This window comes from Semicossyphus pulcher, unplaced genomic scaffold, assembly GCF_022749685.1.
Source record: "Semicossyphus pulcher isolate SPU_LCO1_2020_fin unplaced genomic scaffold, fSemPul1.0.p SCAF_13, whole genome shotgun sequence".
NCBI classification, from domain to species: Eukaryota; Metazoa; Chordata; class Actinopteri; order Labriformes; family Labridae; genus Semicossyphus; species Semicossyphus pulcher.
The window spans coordinates 3,098,505-3,114,598 of NW_027211637.1; the positions used below are offsets into that span (position 1 = coordinate 3,098,505).

Here is a 16,094-nt window from a genome sequence, read left to right on the forward strand (position 1 = left end):
AATTCTTTAGGACTCAAACAGAAGATGTGGTCAGAGTAACAATTGAAGTACTTAAGGAAATGTGCCACAGCCCAAATTATTTTAACACAAGCCCCGCCTCTGACAAGGCAAATAGCCAATCCTAGTTTAGGATTTTGGGGTGGCACTTGGGGTGGCCAGTCAGATTTCGAGGGGGGCCCAGGCCACCTCTCTGGATCCTCCCCTGCTTCACAGAATAGTAAGCAGTAATTATTATGCAACATCCTCTTAGACTTTCACAATAAAGCTCGCTGAGAACAACTATCATGTGCTGGACATTTTGAAATGGTTAGTAAAACTACTTTGTTATGTTTAGGCACCAAAAGTTCTTAGTTAGGTGCAAGAAAAGATCATAGTTTGGGTTTAACAAAGTACAAACAACTACTGACTGTTGGTTTTATGCAGTATCAAACCTTACTCTCTCTCTCCCGTGTTTGTTTGACCCCATAACTACCAAAAGCAGACTGTTGCTCTCTTCATACTTCACCTGACTTCAACGACACATCCTATGTTGAAGCCCTGACCGAGCTCTGCTGTAGTAGACAAGGTGTGAGTGAAATTGGGTTGGAAGCAACAGAGAAGGTCATGGGCTCATTCTTAGACTTTTTCCTCACCCTGCAAATTGAATGGCAAACGATTTTCACCTTCTGTACAAGCTTTCTTTCTTTTTTGGGGTCTGTTGGTTTTGCTAGAGAGATCAGAGGTCATCAGGACATTCGGCAATCTCTACATCCCTTGGTATAGTGTAGGCAGAGATAACCTGGAAGTTCATGTAGAAATGGCTGACAGTGGACGTCTGTGAAGGTCCGAGGTCTCTGTGTGTTAACTGATTGTTCACCTCTGCGTTACAGCGAAGCGATATTCCCAGTCTGGCCCCTCTCTCTCTCACAGAGTCAGAGCCCATCAGCAGGCAGAGTTCGGCTCATAAAAGGTTTCTCAGCCTCGTCTGGACTCAGAGCTCGTTTTTTTTTATCCTTAAAATCCTCGTGACTCATGTTTCACTTCTGCTCCCACAGTGAACGTTACAATGAACGCTTTAAAGGTTTCAGGTTGCATTTAAGTTGCAGCTTGTGCAGGCTGTCACAGTGGTTTGAGGATGGCTTTATCCGGCATTCTTTTCCCATTTTAAAGAGTTTGATGGTAAGTGACGTGAATAGATCTCCTTATAATAGAGACGATACAACAGTTATTTCACAACAGTTATTTCACGTCTCTGATGTTTTGTGCTCATTTTCACACATCAAACTTTCTGCTCCTTTGGCCAGACTGTAGAAAATAACAGCCTTGATTTTAGCTGATTCTCGTGTACCATAATAAAAGCATGACATTAAAATGTGACGCCTAAATTTCAAGCCTAATTAGCAGTCCCAAGTCTGTCTGAAAAACCTAAAACCACCGTCACCTCGTGCCACTTATGGCCATAAAATCCCCCATTTTCTGCTCTTTAGCCTTTTTATCCTGGAATATTCCTCACTGCCTTATTTGTGTGTGTTTTCGCCCCTCATACACAAAGGCAATAAACATGTCCTCAGAGTGTTGCAAATCAGAAATTTGCCCCCTTCCTCCCCCTCCTCCACCAGCTGTGAGAGTGGTGGCCAGCGCTCAGTGCAGCCATTTTGGGGCAGCCGGCTGCAGGAGGGAGCGCTCGGCTTCAAACAGCAGGGTTCGTCTCACTGCGCTGGTTTAAGCATGCACTGACTCTACAGCTACTACACCAACCCAACACCCCCCCGCTACACACTTCAATCCACATTTAGTCTGAGAAACTCACTCCGAACTACGAGATTGCGAGGTTATAGGTCTGACCAGCTGTTTTTGCTCCACTCATAGCTGCTCCACAGATGAAAAAAGGAGATTTTTAAAGCTGAAATTTCCTGCACACTTTGCTTAAAGCTTTGTGTTAATTCATAATATGCAAACTACAATTTAACTTACAATTTAAGTCTGCTGATGTTCTACATTTAGCTTTATTGTTGTCCTCAGAGCCGTCACAGGGGTGGTGCCTCATGCATGCGCGCTAGCTTCGAACACCTGCTCAGCCACCACATCTCTGGAGGTGTTGACAGGTGTATCCAGCGATCCTCGCAGTGACTTATTAAATTCGTCCTTTTTTAAAATGATTTTCTCAGCACCCGACTCGTGTTTACAAAATCTTTCGCGCTCTCGTGCGGCCGACATTGTTTACCCTTCTACTTCGTCCTCGCAGCGAGATGGAGCACGCGCTACGTAACGATGAAATATCGAAAATGAAAAAAAATAAATAAAAATTTGTTAGGTCAGATTTATGAGTTTGCATAATGGAATTGACAAACATGAATTTCATTTCAGAATCATGGTGGGTCATCAACAGTCTGGGAAATATTATATATAGTAAAAATGACAGGGTTGCCAGGTCTGCCGTTTTCCTGCAGAATTGGGCTACTGCTGCGGACTATGCGATGGTTCTGGTTGTCCAAAAAACGTCTGCACACCGTCCTGCGGCCACAAGTACTCACTAGAGAACACAACGTGATTCCGCAGCGGAAAATAGTCCCCTGCAATTGCACAGTTTTCTTCCGTTTGTTTGAAACTACAGTGAGCTGCTGTTTTAGGAAACAACTGAGACTTTTCCCCCAAAATTAACTCTTTATTTAGATTATTTCATTTATTCCTTTATTTGATATTATCCTCTAAAAATATAGAAAAGAGAAGGCCGAGACGGCGAGAGTGGCGTGCAGTAAAGGGTGTAAACAGCTGTATAGTGCTGGCATAAATTACAAATCTAATACCTCAGTGAGAGCTTTGATCATCTATCTTTTAATTCTCCACAAAGTGTTAAAAACTCACAAAGATGAAGTCACGATGAGCAACTTCGTTTGGTTCGTTTCACTGCTGCAAAATCCTCTAATATGCATGTTAGAAGTATTGAATGCTTAAAAATAGTGTTTTTTTGTCACAATAACCAACCAGAACAATATTGAGCTTTATTTTGAAATTCTAACAATCGATGACATTCCCTGCTTTAACAGTGCAGTGTGTTTTAGCAGCTACGTCTAATCGTGCAGGAAGAATGATTTGAAATAACACTAAATACACTTCCCTTTACGTCTACACATAGACGGGTTTATGTCCATATGATGCTGAGTTTATGCCATATATATCAGAGGCCCTTAAAAGGAGAGAGGAGGCCCAGGCTGTCATGAGAAGTGACATCAGCAGGAGGATTTTACTCCCCCTCTGGAGTGACGCTCAGCGGATGAAGAGCTCACCTATCCTCCATCTCTTACAAACATATCAGAGTGCATTTCACCACTTTTTAACCAGGATCTGTAAAAGAGAGTCAACAAGCACAAATCATTTTCCTTTAGCTGCTCTGATTGTTAATCTACTTTCTTCCAAAATAAGATTATTCTATTTCCCTTTAAAACTTTCGGCGATTGCTTCCTCTAAGCCTGCAGCTGTCCACTGAGGGCTTTGCTGTGTCGAGTATATCTTAAGAGGGCCTCTTATTATTATATTTGCTCCCAGCTCTAATCTTTATCACTGTTTGTATATTGACAGTCGGCAATTTTTTGTTTATGGCTATTTTTTATCTACTAAATAAAGACACATGCATGCCAGAGCCCGGGGAGGAAAGAAGATAAAGACTTTGCATTAATAGCAGTTTGCTAAGACATAATGCTCCGATAAAGCCAGCATCTTTGTGTGGGCTGGATTGAGTTCAGTGCCAGTTTTATGTAGCGTTTACTGAGCGAGTGCACTGTAGCTGCTCCTCTGTGAGACCACATGTTTGTGGCTGCAGCGAAGTCTCCTTTTTAAAGTGAAACAACAAAAGTTCATTTTCTGCAGCACAGAAAGTCTGAGGAGTTCCTAAATCTGTTGGCAAATATTTTACTCATCATTGTAAAACTGCCTACGTTGCACACACACTCCACTCCTGCTGCTTACTATACACTTTTGCAGCATTTGTTGTGACTAAATACCATTGTGTCGGAGCTGTATTGGAACAAAGGCGGGAACAATGCTGCGGCGTGTGAATGGGAGCGTGTTGCAGAGGCAGCGGCGGCGCGGCGCTGGTCTCGGCTGCAGCTCAGTTTTGCCCACTTGGGTTTGAATATGAGGCCTTTTGTTGACGGAGTGGCTCCCGGTGCCAACTGGCAGATTTTATTTCACTTTCTTTTGTGTCCTTTGAATAATTTTTAAAACTTTTGGCTTCGGCCTCAATTAGTCGAGTGTTCAGACCTTCAATTCCAGGCCCTGTATTGTTGGTGCAGGCATGAAAATCTGCAAGTCAAATGAAAAACATGCAACTGCTGCAGAAACGAAACAAACCTGCTGCTGATATTTCACTAAGCTGTGTTACAAATTGCAGATTTATTGAATAAAAACCTTCAGGAGCATCTGAGAGTAGTTTATCTGTTGAAAACATTTTGTAGAGTTTGTATGGATTCAGTTAAATTCCCATTTTTATAGAAGACTTAAAAGTTGAGAGATTTGCACTTGCATGAGGTGTATTTCTACTAAAACAAATCTAACTTTGCAGACATGTGCAGGTGCACTCCTGCTGAACTTATCTTTTCTCTCTCTGCATCGTTTAGCTTCTTTATTTTGATTTAGCTGATAAATGCTGCAGGAATGTTTAATACGTAATATGTTAAAATGTAGCGATACCTATAAAACAGGCTCCTGCTCTGCCTCCTCCCCCATCTATCCGCTCCGTTTCATGCCTCGGCACCATTTGACCTCTTTAATTCTTAAATATGCAGGCGGCACTTTGCTCGGCTGCTCAGCTTCAGTGACTCAGTCTGGAAGTGTTTACTGAAGTCCTGCAGAGTGCGGCGGGGCTGCTTGTGCTCTTTCATGCCCGCGGCCCCCCTGAGGTGCTGCCTCTATTGGCCCTGAAAGGCCCTGGGAGGCTCCGGGGCCTCCGTTGTTTAAGGTGAGCCCACTTTGTCAGTGAGGCAGCTGAGCAGAAAGAGGCGTCCAAAGAGCCTTCAGAGCCAAAGACGAGCCGGGTGAAAGAGCCGCGGGCAGCAGCACCTCTCTGCTCCTCTCTGTGCTCGTCCATTCACATGCCTGCAGCCAAAGCTGCTCAGCTGCTGAGGACGGGCAGAGTGGAGCCTGTGAGTGTTGTCCTGCTGCTGGGAGATTGCACCCTCTCTTTCATGTGGCCTGTTTGTAAATGTAAAGACCAAAGTTAAATATATTTGAAGGAATAAGTGACTGAAGCATGTTGATTAAAGTGTGCATTCACACACGATCTGTCCAATCAGGCAGCTTTTGGTTTATTATCTCTGCTCAGTTATCTCTGTTTTAACTTAGTTTCAAACTCACATGATATTTTTGAATTTTCCCATCAGCAGTGTAAAAGCAAGAGTGTAAATGATTGATGCAGCTGGTGCAATAGTTTTTCTATTCTCTGTAAGACTCAAACTGTATCTAACATTTGGCATCTCACTATTGCAAAAGGTCTGACTGTATGGATGCAGATAAGAAATGAGGCTACCTCTAACTTGATTGGGACATTTTCCTGATGACTTTATGGTCTCCATCTCTCGTTTCAAATCTTCTTCAACAGAGCGTGATGTTCATTTAGTCAATGACGCTCCCAGTTAGAGTCACATAGACCATTAAGTTGGGGATGCTTTAGCGCAGAGCTACCTGTGATTGATGAGTTGCTAGATACAGCTGCAGCACCTACAACACCTCTCCAAAAGCACAGAAGATAGAGCAATGCATATCCTCCTGCTTGTCCGAATATGATCCCTTCTGGCTCCAGAAAAACAAGATGGCGACGGACGAAATGTCAAACTTAAGGCTTCTGAACAGAAACCATCACTGTGGCTACGTCAGCCTCTTAAACAGAATCTATATTTGAAGCGTAATGACACCGGAAAAGGTTTTTATAAAGGTTCATGGGAAACGTTTAATGAACAAATCTGCAAGTCACAGAATAATGAATGTTGCAGCAAAATGTTACATGTTTTATGGTGCTTAAAGGGCCAGTTCGCTGATTTTCAACCTCAGTCCTATCATGCTATTATGGGGAGCTAATTCCATTATGGCTCTGAGCCTTTGGAGGACGCTATCTGCTTCTCCAGTGGGCCCTGGGAGCTTGCTAAAAGGTCAGGGAGCTTGCTAAACTACACTTCCTCATTCTAGGATGCTCGCCTCTGATGTCATGTCTCGTTCAAAATCGTCAGGTTTGAAATGTAGACTGCAGAGCTGAAGATTTCAGGTTGAAGACGATCCAGCGGTATATTCTTGACGTATTTTGGATTCTGCCCCGCTCTGAGCCAGTGCCTGCAGAGAAACGGGAGTACTTCACTCCAGCGTCTCTCGCTGGGCCGATCCTTTCAGAGTGAGGGGCGCAATGCACGCTGGGTGTTGTAGGAATGTAGAATGGGCGAAACCACGAGTTGTTTGTACAAGTTTCTCCACAGCTATGGCGCCATTTTCAAATATTATTGCTTCTGTTGATTACAGAGAACACCAGCTTTGACTGACAGTGGCTTTTTCCCAGGGAGAGCTGCTCCTTTAATGCAGATAAAGAGTGAAAAAGTGAACAAACACAGGACAAACTCATCTCTGCCGGAATCTGTTGATTCTGGACTCTAAAAAACTGACTCGACAGTTGAGGGAAGTTGAAGTGAGGAGTGTATCAGGCCGTCGTGGTGTGAAAGCGCAGAGTGTCTGCAGCGAGCAGAGCAGGCAGGTGGGTTAAATCTGCCCTCAGGCGGAGCAGAAAGAGATTCTTATCAGAGGCAGCGACACTTAAAAACACTTTCTCCTTCTTTACATCTCAAACACACAAACACAACAGCTGCAGAGCAAACTGAAGCACCGACAGGACATGGCTCTGCACTAATAAATTCATCATTTGTTGAGCCAGTGTTTTCTGTTCGACTGGTCACAGCCTGTGGAGAGACACTGAAAGCAGATCCTGAGTGTAATTATACTGGAACTAATATGATTTTCAAAATGACCCATAATTAGTTTCATGCAGCTCTCCAGAGCTCTGTCACTCTTTGTCCTCATGTCTTCGTAAAACCCGGAAACAGTGTTGTTGGTATTCTCCAGCTCGCTGTTCAGTCTGCACGAGACGTCTGTCGTCTGTCTGTTGAGCAGCTAATGAACTCAGGTTTAAGCATCCTGACTGTGCGAGACGCTCCTGCAAACACACAACAAAACAGAGTGTGGTTCATTCAGGGAGTGCAGGTTGGAGAACCTGCCAAAGAGCAGAAAGGTTTTTCTAGTTTGGGGCAGTTTTACACGAAGGTGTGGCCTTTTCTTTTCTTATTTTTCTGCTTTTATTGAGTGACAGGAGCGCGGACAGTGTCTGAAATAGTGGAAGAGAGAATGGGGGACGACACGCAGCAAAGGGCCGAGGGTGGGAGTTGGAACATGGGCCGGCGCATTGAGGGCGATAGCCTCGACACATGGGATGCACGAATTAACCGCTGAGCTAAATTGGCGCTCCAGGTGAGGCCTCTTCATAAAAAACAGCTTCTCAATCCACTATTAAGTCAGTATTAGGCAATACAGTAGTTCACATAAAGTACACTTAAAGTACAAATGTTGGATCTGGCTCCTTCGCCGAGCAGCCCGACCGCTACGTCACACTTTTCATTGCTCTGATTGGTTGTTGTATTAAGGCATTCATGTCTGTGCCTGTTGAAAACGCCCCTTTAAGAAATAAAGAAATGAACTGAGAGGTTCCAGAACATTAAAAACAATACTACACCCAATAATGTCTGAAGTTTATCTGTCTCCAAAAGGAAACTGACTTTCTCTAAAATAACACAATGTTAATATAATGACGTCAATAAAAATCAAGTAGACAAACTTCTTCAAACATTCTTGTTTCGCTGATTTTCCACGCCGAAGACGAGACGCTGACGAGCTAAAAACAGATCTTTGATAATAAAAACTCTGACGAGAAGTTTGTTTTGTTTTCGTTAACGAGACGAGACGGGACTAAACTGTCAGTGTCGGCTGTCGGACATTTAAAATCGATGATATTTTAAAGCCTCCGTCACCAGTTAGAGATAACAGGTGTCATGAAGGTGGTTGTGAACTTTCTCTGGTGGTTATGGACTCTTCTGCACAAACAGGAGCGATCACCGGCCGTCCGCTTCTGTCAGACTGATTCAATGAGAAGCGATCGAGATGTTTTGAGCTGTCGTCGACGAAAACTAGTCTAGATCTAAAACAGCTGCCAAAATGAACACGTCAAACATCTTTCCACTAAAAGAACAAACCCTCCAAACTTGTAGGAGTTTCTTTGTACAGTTAAACATGTCGCTCTGAATATTTTGCATCACTGATTCACACAGTGTAGCACACCTGTAGTTAAAGAAACCATTACCAATGCTGCCCACCAATAACTAGTTTCCTGCAGTGATGCATTCACAGCCGACACACTCGTGTCATCACAATCAAACACTCATGTTAATTCTTCTTTAGAGTCAAAGTGGAATAAAAGCAGCATTTAAAGGCTGTGGGCTCAGAGGGACGCAGCACACACACTCTGATCTGAGCGCACGTTCTGTGAAACATAATTGGGTTTTAATTTGGTGATAAATCAGCCTCGATACAACAGGAAGACGGAATTACAGCCATCATTATTAAGTAATTAGAATCTCCCATTTTACTGCAACAATGAATATTCAATGGCTTTGGATGGAAACGGGCTGTAATTGTTTAATTAGATTTGTTTTTTTAGAGGAAGGCAGTGCATGTGTGTGTGTGCGTGTGTGTGTGTGTGTGTGTGTGTGTGTGTGTGTGTGTGTGTGTGTGTGTTTGCGGTTGCTGCCACTGATCTGATAACAAAATAAAAGCACACACTTGCCTCTCTTCTAATCTTATTCACCGTGTAACAAAACGAGGCTGCTGTGAGCATGCAAAGTGTACAGTTTGTTATTTATACTGCAGCACATTTGCAAACCCTGCGAGTGTGTGCGAGGAGCTGCACTGTGATAAGACATAGCATGCCAATTGAGGGATCTGGTGGAGACAAAGATGAAGTCCAGGTTTAGCCCCTCTATCGGCTCTAGGCGTCTGTCTCATTAGCATAATCTCTGCTTTCCATTATCAGCTGGAGAGAGGAGCTGACCCTCCTGATCCACCGGCCTGTCAAACTTTATTCTCCTCCATCCCGGGGATCCGTATTGTGCTGCCGTCCAAAGCGAGCGTGGAGCTGCTGCAAGCGTGCAAAACCACAAAAAACCTCCAGTGCCGTTCAGGTTGTCAGCGCGGCTGCTGCTCGGACACTGCCGGCGACACTGCGCCGTGACGTGCACTTTCATTTACATGTCCAATCATTGTGAGCTCCGGCTCTCAGCTCTGCTTTTCAAATCCTCCCTCAGATGACCCACTTTTTGTAAAGTCGCTGCTCTGCAAAGGCGAACTTAAAGGCAGACACATTTTATTCAAGGGCAAATGGAATTTTAATGCCAGGACACAGACATACACACGGGTCCTGGTGCTCGTGTTGGAGCTGCCTGTAGGGCTTCTTCTTGAAGCTGAAACTGTAAGCTTTCTCAGAGTGTCTGCTTCTGCTTCTGTGATCAGATGTTACCTTATTATATAACAGTCAAACAGCTGTGAGGTCACATTGTCTCCACTTTTTGTCTGGATGTTTAATCAGTGTTAAAGCGAGCCTTGCATGCAGAGCTGAGCCTGCAGCACCTACATGTACCATGATGCATTGCTGCATTTCTGAATATTCAGTCAGCCAAAACACTGTTAGATGCATCCTCTTCCATAACATCCTCCAGACGCATATTTTGGGATGCCATTTTCTCTGTTTAGCTTGTTTGCAGGAGAAGGTTGAGACTAGAGCACCGGCCTGCGGTTCTCCTGAGAACATCGGAAACAACTGCACGTCTTTTTCAAACTATCGACCTAACTGATGAAACTTTCTTTAACGGACATCTTTGAACCAGTCAGAAATATGTGTCTGTAGTCATGGTACAATGTGTTAAATATTCTGATTCACTGGTGTCTTGTCCTGCAGACAGTTGTGGCACTTTGTGTCTGAAACTCATTGAGACTATATTTATTCATAGAAGTAGTAGCTCCGATAAATGCTGATAATAGTGAAGTCTTTGGATTATTCAGAGTAATAGGGAGACTCTCTGAAAAGACCACAGATCACATATTTTAATGCTGTGAGTGCAACAATCTTCAAATCACCATCATTAGGAGACAGAGATGGAGGGAAACTTCCAAACCTGGACAGATAAAACCAGAATGTACATTTACATGAAAAGTTACATCTCTATAACAGAATTATCTACTTAAAGTTTCATCTCAAAGATCTCAGTTTTGTTCTCTTTGGCGCCACCTATGGCGATAAACGGTAATTGCAGGAGCACACTTCCCAGATATCCAGACAGTGCTGCATGTGTGGCGTCCACGGTCGGCTCCAGTTGTAACTCTTGATTTTCCTGGCTGACGGTCGCTTTCCTTTTCAGACTGTTTGCTTCATCTGAGCGTCGAGTTTGTTTCTTCTTCTTTGGATTTTCACTTCTTGTTGAAGTTGTATCTGTAGTCATCCATCTTTTCTTTGTTTGTTCAGCCATAGTAGATTACTGTTTACTCGCAACACTTGCAGAGAGCGGAAAAGCAGCCGCTTAGCTCCGCCTACCCTCTCTGGCAGACCAACCACTGCTGGCTGATGGAAAACGCGTCACTAACTGGGCGCAGCTTGGGATTTTTTCTGTGAAAGTCTCCACAGACAGCCAGTCTGCAATAATACTATATACTGCAAATGCAAAGGCTTTCATCAGTGGGCCATAGGCTCATTGTGTTTCCTCATTCGGTGACAGATAGAGACTTAACAGACATTTATCTACATGGAAATCTTTGGGATTACATCTTTAAAGATTTAAGATTCAAGTTGAACATATAAATATTACATTATAAATATTACATTATAATACTGTTAAATTATTTTACAATCAATTAAAAACAGTTTTAAATAAGTACTTTGAACAGCTGTGGAGGTGAAAGACTCCAAGGTCTTTTGCAGATGAATCCAGCTGCACTCTGGATTAATCTTTGAGATTATTACTTCAAATAAAAAAGGACTCCACAAACTGTGTTGATTCTCAGAATCTTTATTTAGTTGCTGAATTTGGTCTCTCACCACAAATGAAGAACTAAATACTGCAGGTGTCACGTTAAGATGCTCATAGCAGACTGAAGTGAAAAGCTGATAAACAGCTGCACAAAGTGAAGCAATAATGTTTTCCGAGATGGTCTGGTTGAAGGCTGAGTTAGAACATAAAACAGATTAATACAGAATGTTGCATCAACACATATTTTAGAGCTTAAAGAAGCTGCAGCTGTTTCAGACTTGATGTACACATGATCTAACTTCTGTGCTGTGAATGCTAACAGCTAACACCACTCCTAAAACTCTGGAGGGGAAAATAAGGCGACTGGCTCGGTGTTTCAAATTAAATAGAAATAGCCAAACAAAAAATAGCAAGCCTTTCGGCCATTTTCCCCAAACCCACACCGTGTCAGCTCACAGAGAAGAGAAGAAGAGTCACAGAGAGAAAATACTGTGAGAGAGGGAGCCTCGTTTCCTCCCCCGTCCCTCCCTCTCTCCCACCTCTGCCCCTCTCCTCCCCTAAACCCAGCAGCATGTGGAGGGAAAACAAACAGTCCATCCCGGCGCAGCAGCACCCGCAGGACTCGAGGTGCCTTTTGGAAAGTGATCCCAGCCCACTGCAGCGGCCTCAAGTGTTGTCACGCCGAGTTAGTGCCAAATTGCTTTGCAGCAACCCCCCCGATCCCTCCCCCAGCCTACCAGCAACAAACAACACATGTACTGTATGCGGAGGCTTTCTCTAAAGATGTGCATGTGTATAAAAATATATGTTTGTTCTACCTTGGTTTTTAGGAAAACAATCTTTGCAGGGACTAAATGGTGAAAGAATTGATTTAATTAATGCAGCAGCATGTCCTGCGGCCACATGTAATCCGGTGAGAATTCTCTAGCAGGAGCTTTCAAAGGGGGGGGCAGCCAGGGGGAATACAAAAAGATATTCTCCCTGAGACTCTTCCAGTGGCCTGTAATGGGAGCCGCACACTAATCCCATAATTCCTTGTTTAATTAAACTACAGAGCCGACCCTGTAGTTGTCTAAGCCAGTTTGATGGGTCTTTTTTTCTTACCTCTCTGCACACGATGAAGTTGTGCAAACAATGAACGCAGTCACACAAACAAAACAATAAACTCTGGATGCATGTGTGTCCTAGCCACCGTCTTTAATGCACATATAAAATACAGACGTGCACATTTGCAACCTCTGCTGCATTAAAGACCTTTACTGTCCACACAGACCCGAACACCTGATCTGTTAAAAGCCTTCAGCTGTGTGCTCTGTGAATGAAGTCCTGCAGGTTCCTACACGCTGTGAGATCGATCGAAAGTGTTGTCAGACTGTGACATCATTAATTATACACGCACAGTGTTACAGGACAAAAGCAACATGCAAACAGGGTCATTAGCTCTCTCGTGTTTCCTAGACACGAGTCACACGGAGACTTTTTCAAGCATAAAGGTAACAGCATCAGCTCGTGATCCACGATGACCTTTACGTTCAGATGACGACCCCTTGTACAGATGATGGATGATTTTATACAATATGGCCAGTCGATCAAACTCTTGCAACAGCTTGGAACTGTTTCCTGCTGCCACCCTGGTAATAATTGGCTTTTGAGCAGAGTGCTTTAATTGTTTTGCATAATAAAGCTTTTAAATTTAGTCCTTCCTACAAGCGAACGCTCAGACAGAGAGAAGAACAACACGGCCTGAAATCCCCAAACTGAACATGTTTGTTGCAGCACCTTGGTTTGTGTTTCTGACCTCTGGGCACCAGGAGGGATTTAATTTGTCTTGTGGTCTGTTGGCAGCGTTCTGTCTCAGTTTTCATTCTCTCCTGTCAATACAAAAAACACCTTTAAAGCTCGCCAGCAGGTGAGACGTCGCCAAATCATTTCACTCTGTGGAGGAAATCCACACCACTAAAAAGAACGTGTCACTGTTACACCCAGCTCTAAGGCGTCCCCAACAACTTTTCACAATCTGACCCAAAAATAACACTTAATACATTTATTAAAGGACACACAAACAACCAATCAAACCAACAAAATCAACAACACAACATCCCTGTCTGAGAGGCACAAAACCACAGCAGTCCAGGTGTACCTCGTTATTTTATCACAATCAGCTGCAGAGTTGAGACAACAGAAGGGGAAAAGGGACAAACAGAACAAGGAAACATACAGACGAAACAGTCACCAATAAATCGGTTTGTAATCGATTCTGTGATTTTCTCAAATATAAATATGTTCCTGCAACATGACAGAAAAAGTTATTTTTAAACTAATGTTGTTGTTTTTAAGTGTCAATAAAAATGCAAGTGAGCAAAAGTGAATCCTGGATAAGCAGTTCATCATCCACCTCGTTAGGACGTTAAAGTTTCATCGTGAAGATCTCAGTTTCGTTCTCTTTGGCGCTAACTATGGCAATAAACGATAATTGTGGGAGCACACTTCCCAGATATCCAGACAGTGCTGCATGTGTGGCGTCCACGGTCGGCTCCGGTTGTAACTCTTGATTTTCCTGGCTGACGGTCGCTTTCCTTTTCAGACTGTTTGCTTCATCTGAGCGTCGAGTTTGTTTCTTCTTCTTTGGATTTTCACTTCTTGTTGAAGTTGTATCTGTAGTCATCCATCTTTTCTTTGTTTGTTCAGCCATAGTAGATTACTGTTTACTCGCAACACTTGCAGAGAGCGGAAAAGCAGCCGCTTAGCTCCGCCTACCTTCTCTGGCAGACCAACCACTGCTGGCTGATGGAAAACGCGTCACTAACTGGGCGCCGCTTGTGAGACACAAAGTCCATAATACTACTATATACTGCAAATACAAAGGCTTCCATCAGTGGGCCATAGGCTCAATCACCATTGTGTTACCTCATTCAGAGACTAAACAGACATTTATTTACATGAAAATCTTTGAGATTATGACTTTAAAGATTTAAGATTCAAGTTGAACATATAAATATTATATTTTAATACCATTAAATTCAGACTTTGCACAGCTGCGGTGGTGAAAGACTCTCAGGTGTTTTGCAGATGAATCCAGCTGCACTCTCAGTGACCTTTTCTGTAAGTTCAAAAGTATAGGGTGAAAAAAACTGTATTTAAGCTTCATATTTGGATACATTTAGTCAGCTTCATTGAGTTCAGATTTGAGCTAATAAACATATTATATATATCCAGTTATGTAGCCTTTAAATAATCTGGGAATCATGAAAACATCACACATGACGTCTGCTCTGTTTTCCTCCGGTGTGTGCAGCCTGGTTTGAAATAAATATCTGCATGCATCAGATAATCTCCGCCTGCTCCTCCTGAACAGCAGCGTGGACACATTGTGTGTGAGAGAAATCAGCTGCACAATAAATATTTGGGACTATTTTCAGCCGGCTGTGTTTGGCCTGTGTTTGTCTTCGCTGCCCCGAGGCCCACGGAGGAAGAATGATGCTAACATCACCAAGGTGGTCTGGAGAGATTAGCACCCCTCGTTCCACTCAAACTCTCTGCACTGGGCCCCGGGGCATGCTGGGATATGCAGGTCTTTGATATAGAAGTGTAGAATATATATAGAACAGAACAGCAAGCAGAAGAACATAGTTTTGTCATATAAATAACCAAACAGAGGAACCATCGCAGGCTGTGCTACTTGAAGCATTATTTGTCCCTCCTTCCTCTGCACCTCTCTGGATCTGCAGGAAGCTGCTGCATCTGTCACTGCACATGATGTTGCAATTTATCAGAACCACAAGACAACTGGACAGTTTGGTCAATGTTGCCAAGTCTTTAATGGCAAACTATTGTATAAGTAGGCTGACATGAAGTGACCCCTCGTGTTTTCCCTCCGTGTCTTTGTCCAGGCAGTCGGATGGATGAGGTGTCAGACGTGGAGTCGGAGCCGGACCTCCCCCTGAAGAGGAAGCAGCGCAGGAGTCGGACCACGTTCACGGCGGAGCAGCTGGAGGAGCTGGAGAAGGCTTTCGAGAGAACCCACTACCCCGACATCTACACCAGGGAGGAGCTGGCCCAGAGGACCAAACTCACCGAGGCCCGGGTCCAGGTAAGACACGCACATCCGACTGTCCATCTGAACGATCCGTCCAAACATCTGTCCATCTTTCCTGACCTCAGAGGAGCACTCGATCCTTTTCTTCCTGTTGAAGGAATGAATCACGGCCACGTTCAGACCGACTTTAGCCCCCTCAAAATACATACACGTTTACACTCCTGGTCGATTGTCCTGTACACCTCGCCTTTGTTGCGTTGACAAGGTAACTTTCTAGAGGTGTGGATCCTTGTTGTGATGTAAACTATTGTGCAATGTTTTAACATCTGATAAACCTTAAATCAATCTCAAACTGACTCAATCTGGACCTTATACCTGAAGCCACAAAGCCACATGAGCCTGTCTTGAACCTGACCTGAATCAGTCCCGTTCAAATACGATCTTTGACTATTTAAAAGCTAAGTGTTAAAGTAGTGTTCTTCTCCTCTTGAGGACAGACCTGACAAAGCTTCATGTTGTTCCTAATCTGCATCATGATGTTGTTCTTTCAGCAAACTGAAGAGCCGTTAATTATAGTTTCTGTTTGGGCTTCATCCCGCTGCAGTAAGCCAGAGTGCAGCCTCTGTGTAACTTACTGTTTACAGTGAGACTGAGACTCAGCACAGACAGATGAACGGGCGCTCCTCTGGGGGATGGGACGAACCAAGAGATGACAGCGTTTATTTAGGCCGATGGGTTCTGAGATTGATTACAATTTAAAGAATATATGAAACAGATATATTGAATGAAATTGAAAGTTATTGAGGTGCCATGTGGGTCCTCTCAGAGCTGTGACGTAGTCAGGGACGAGTTGCCTTATCTGCTTGAACCTCGTTGTTTTCCCTGACATCTCATATCAGATTTTCTCCATACATAAAGTACTAGAGAACTCCATAAGCCTGGCCTGAAAGCAGAGGGATGTCACTCTGTTCCAGACT

At 43.6% G+C, this 16,094-nt stretch overlaps 1 protein-coding gene across 3 annotated transcripts in view; it reads left to right on the forward strand.

Moving 5' to 3' along the window:
• Window positions 1-16,094, forward strand: part of LOC138590427 (paired box protein Pax-7-like) — a 56,901-nt gene that overhangs the window by 12,522 nt on the left and 28,285 nt on the right. For all 3 annotated transcript variants that reach the window (XM_069661066.1, XM_069661067.1, XM_069661068.1), the window contains exon 5: window positions 14,972-15,171. In XM_069661066.1, coding sequence (XP_069517167.1) covers window positions 14,972-15,171 — 200 coding nt within the window. The remainder of the gene's footprint in view (window positions 1-14,971; window positions 15,172-16,094) is intronic.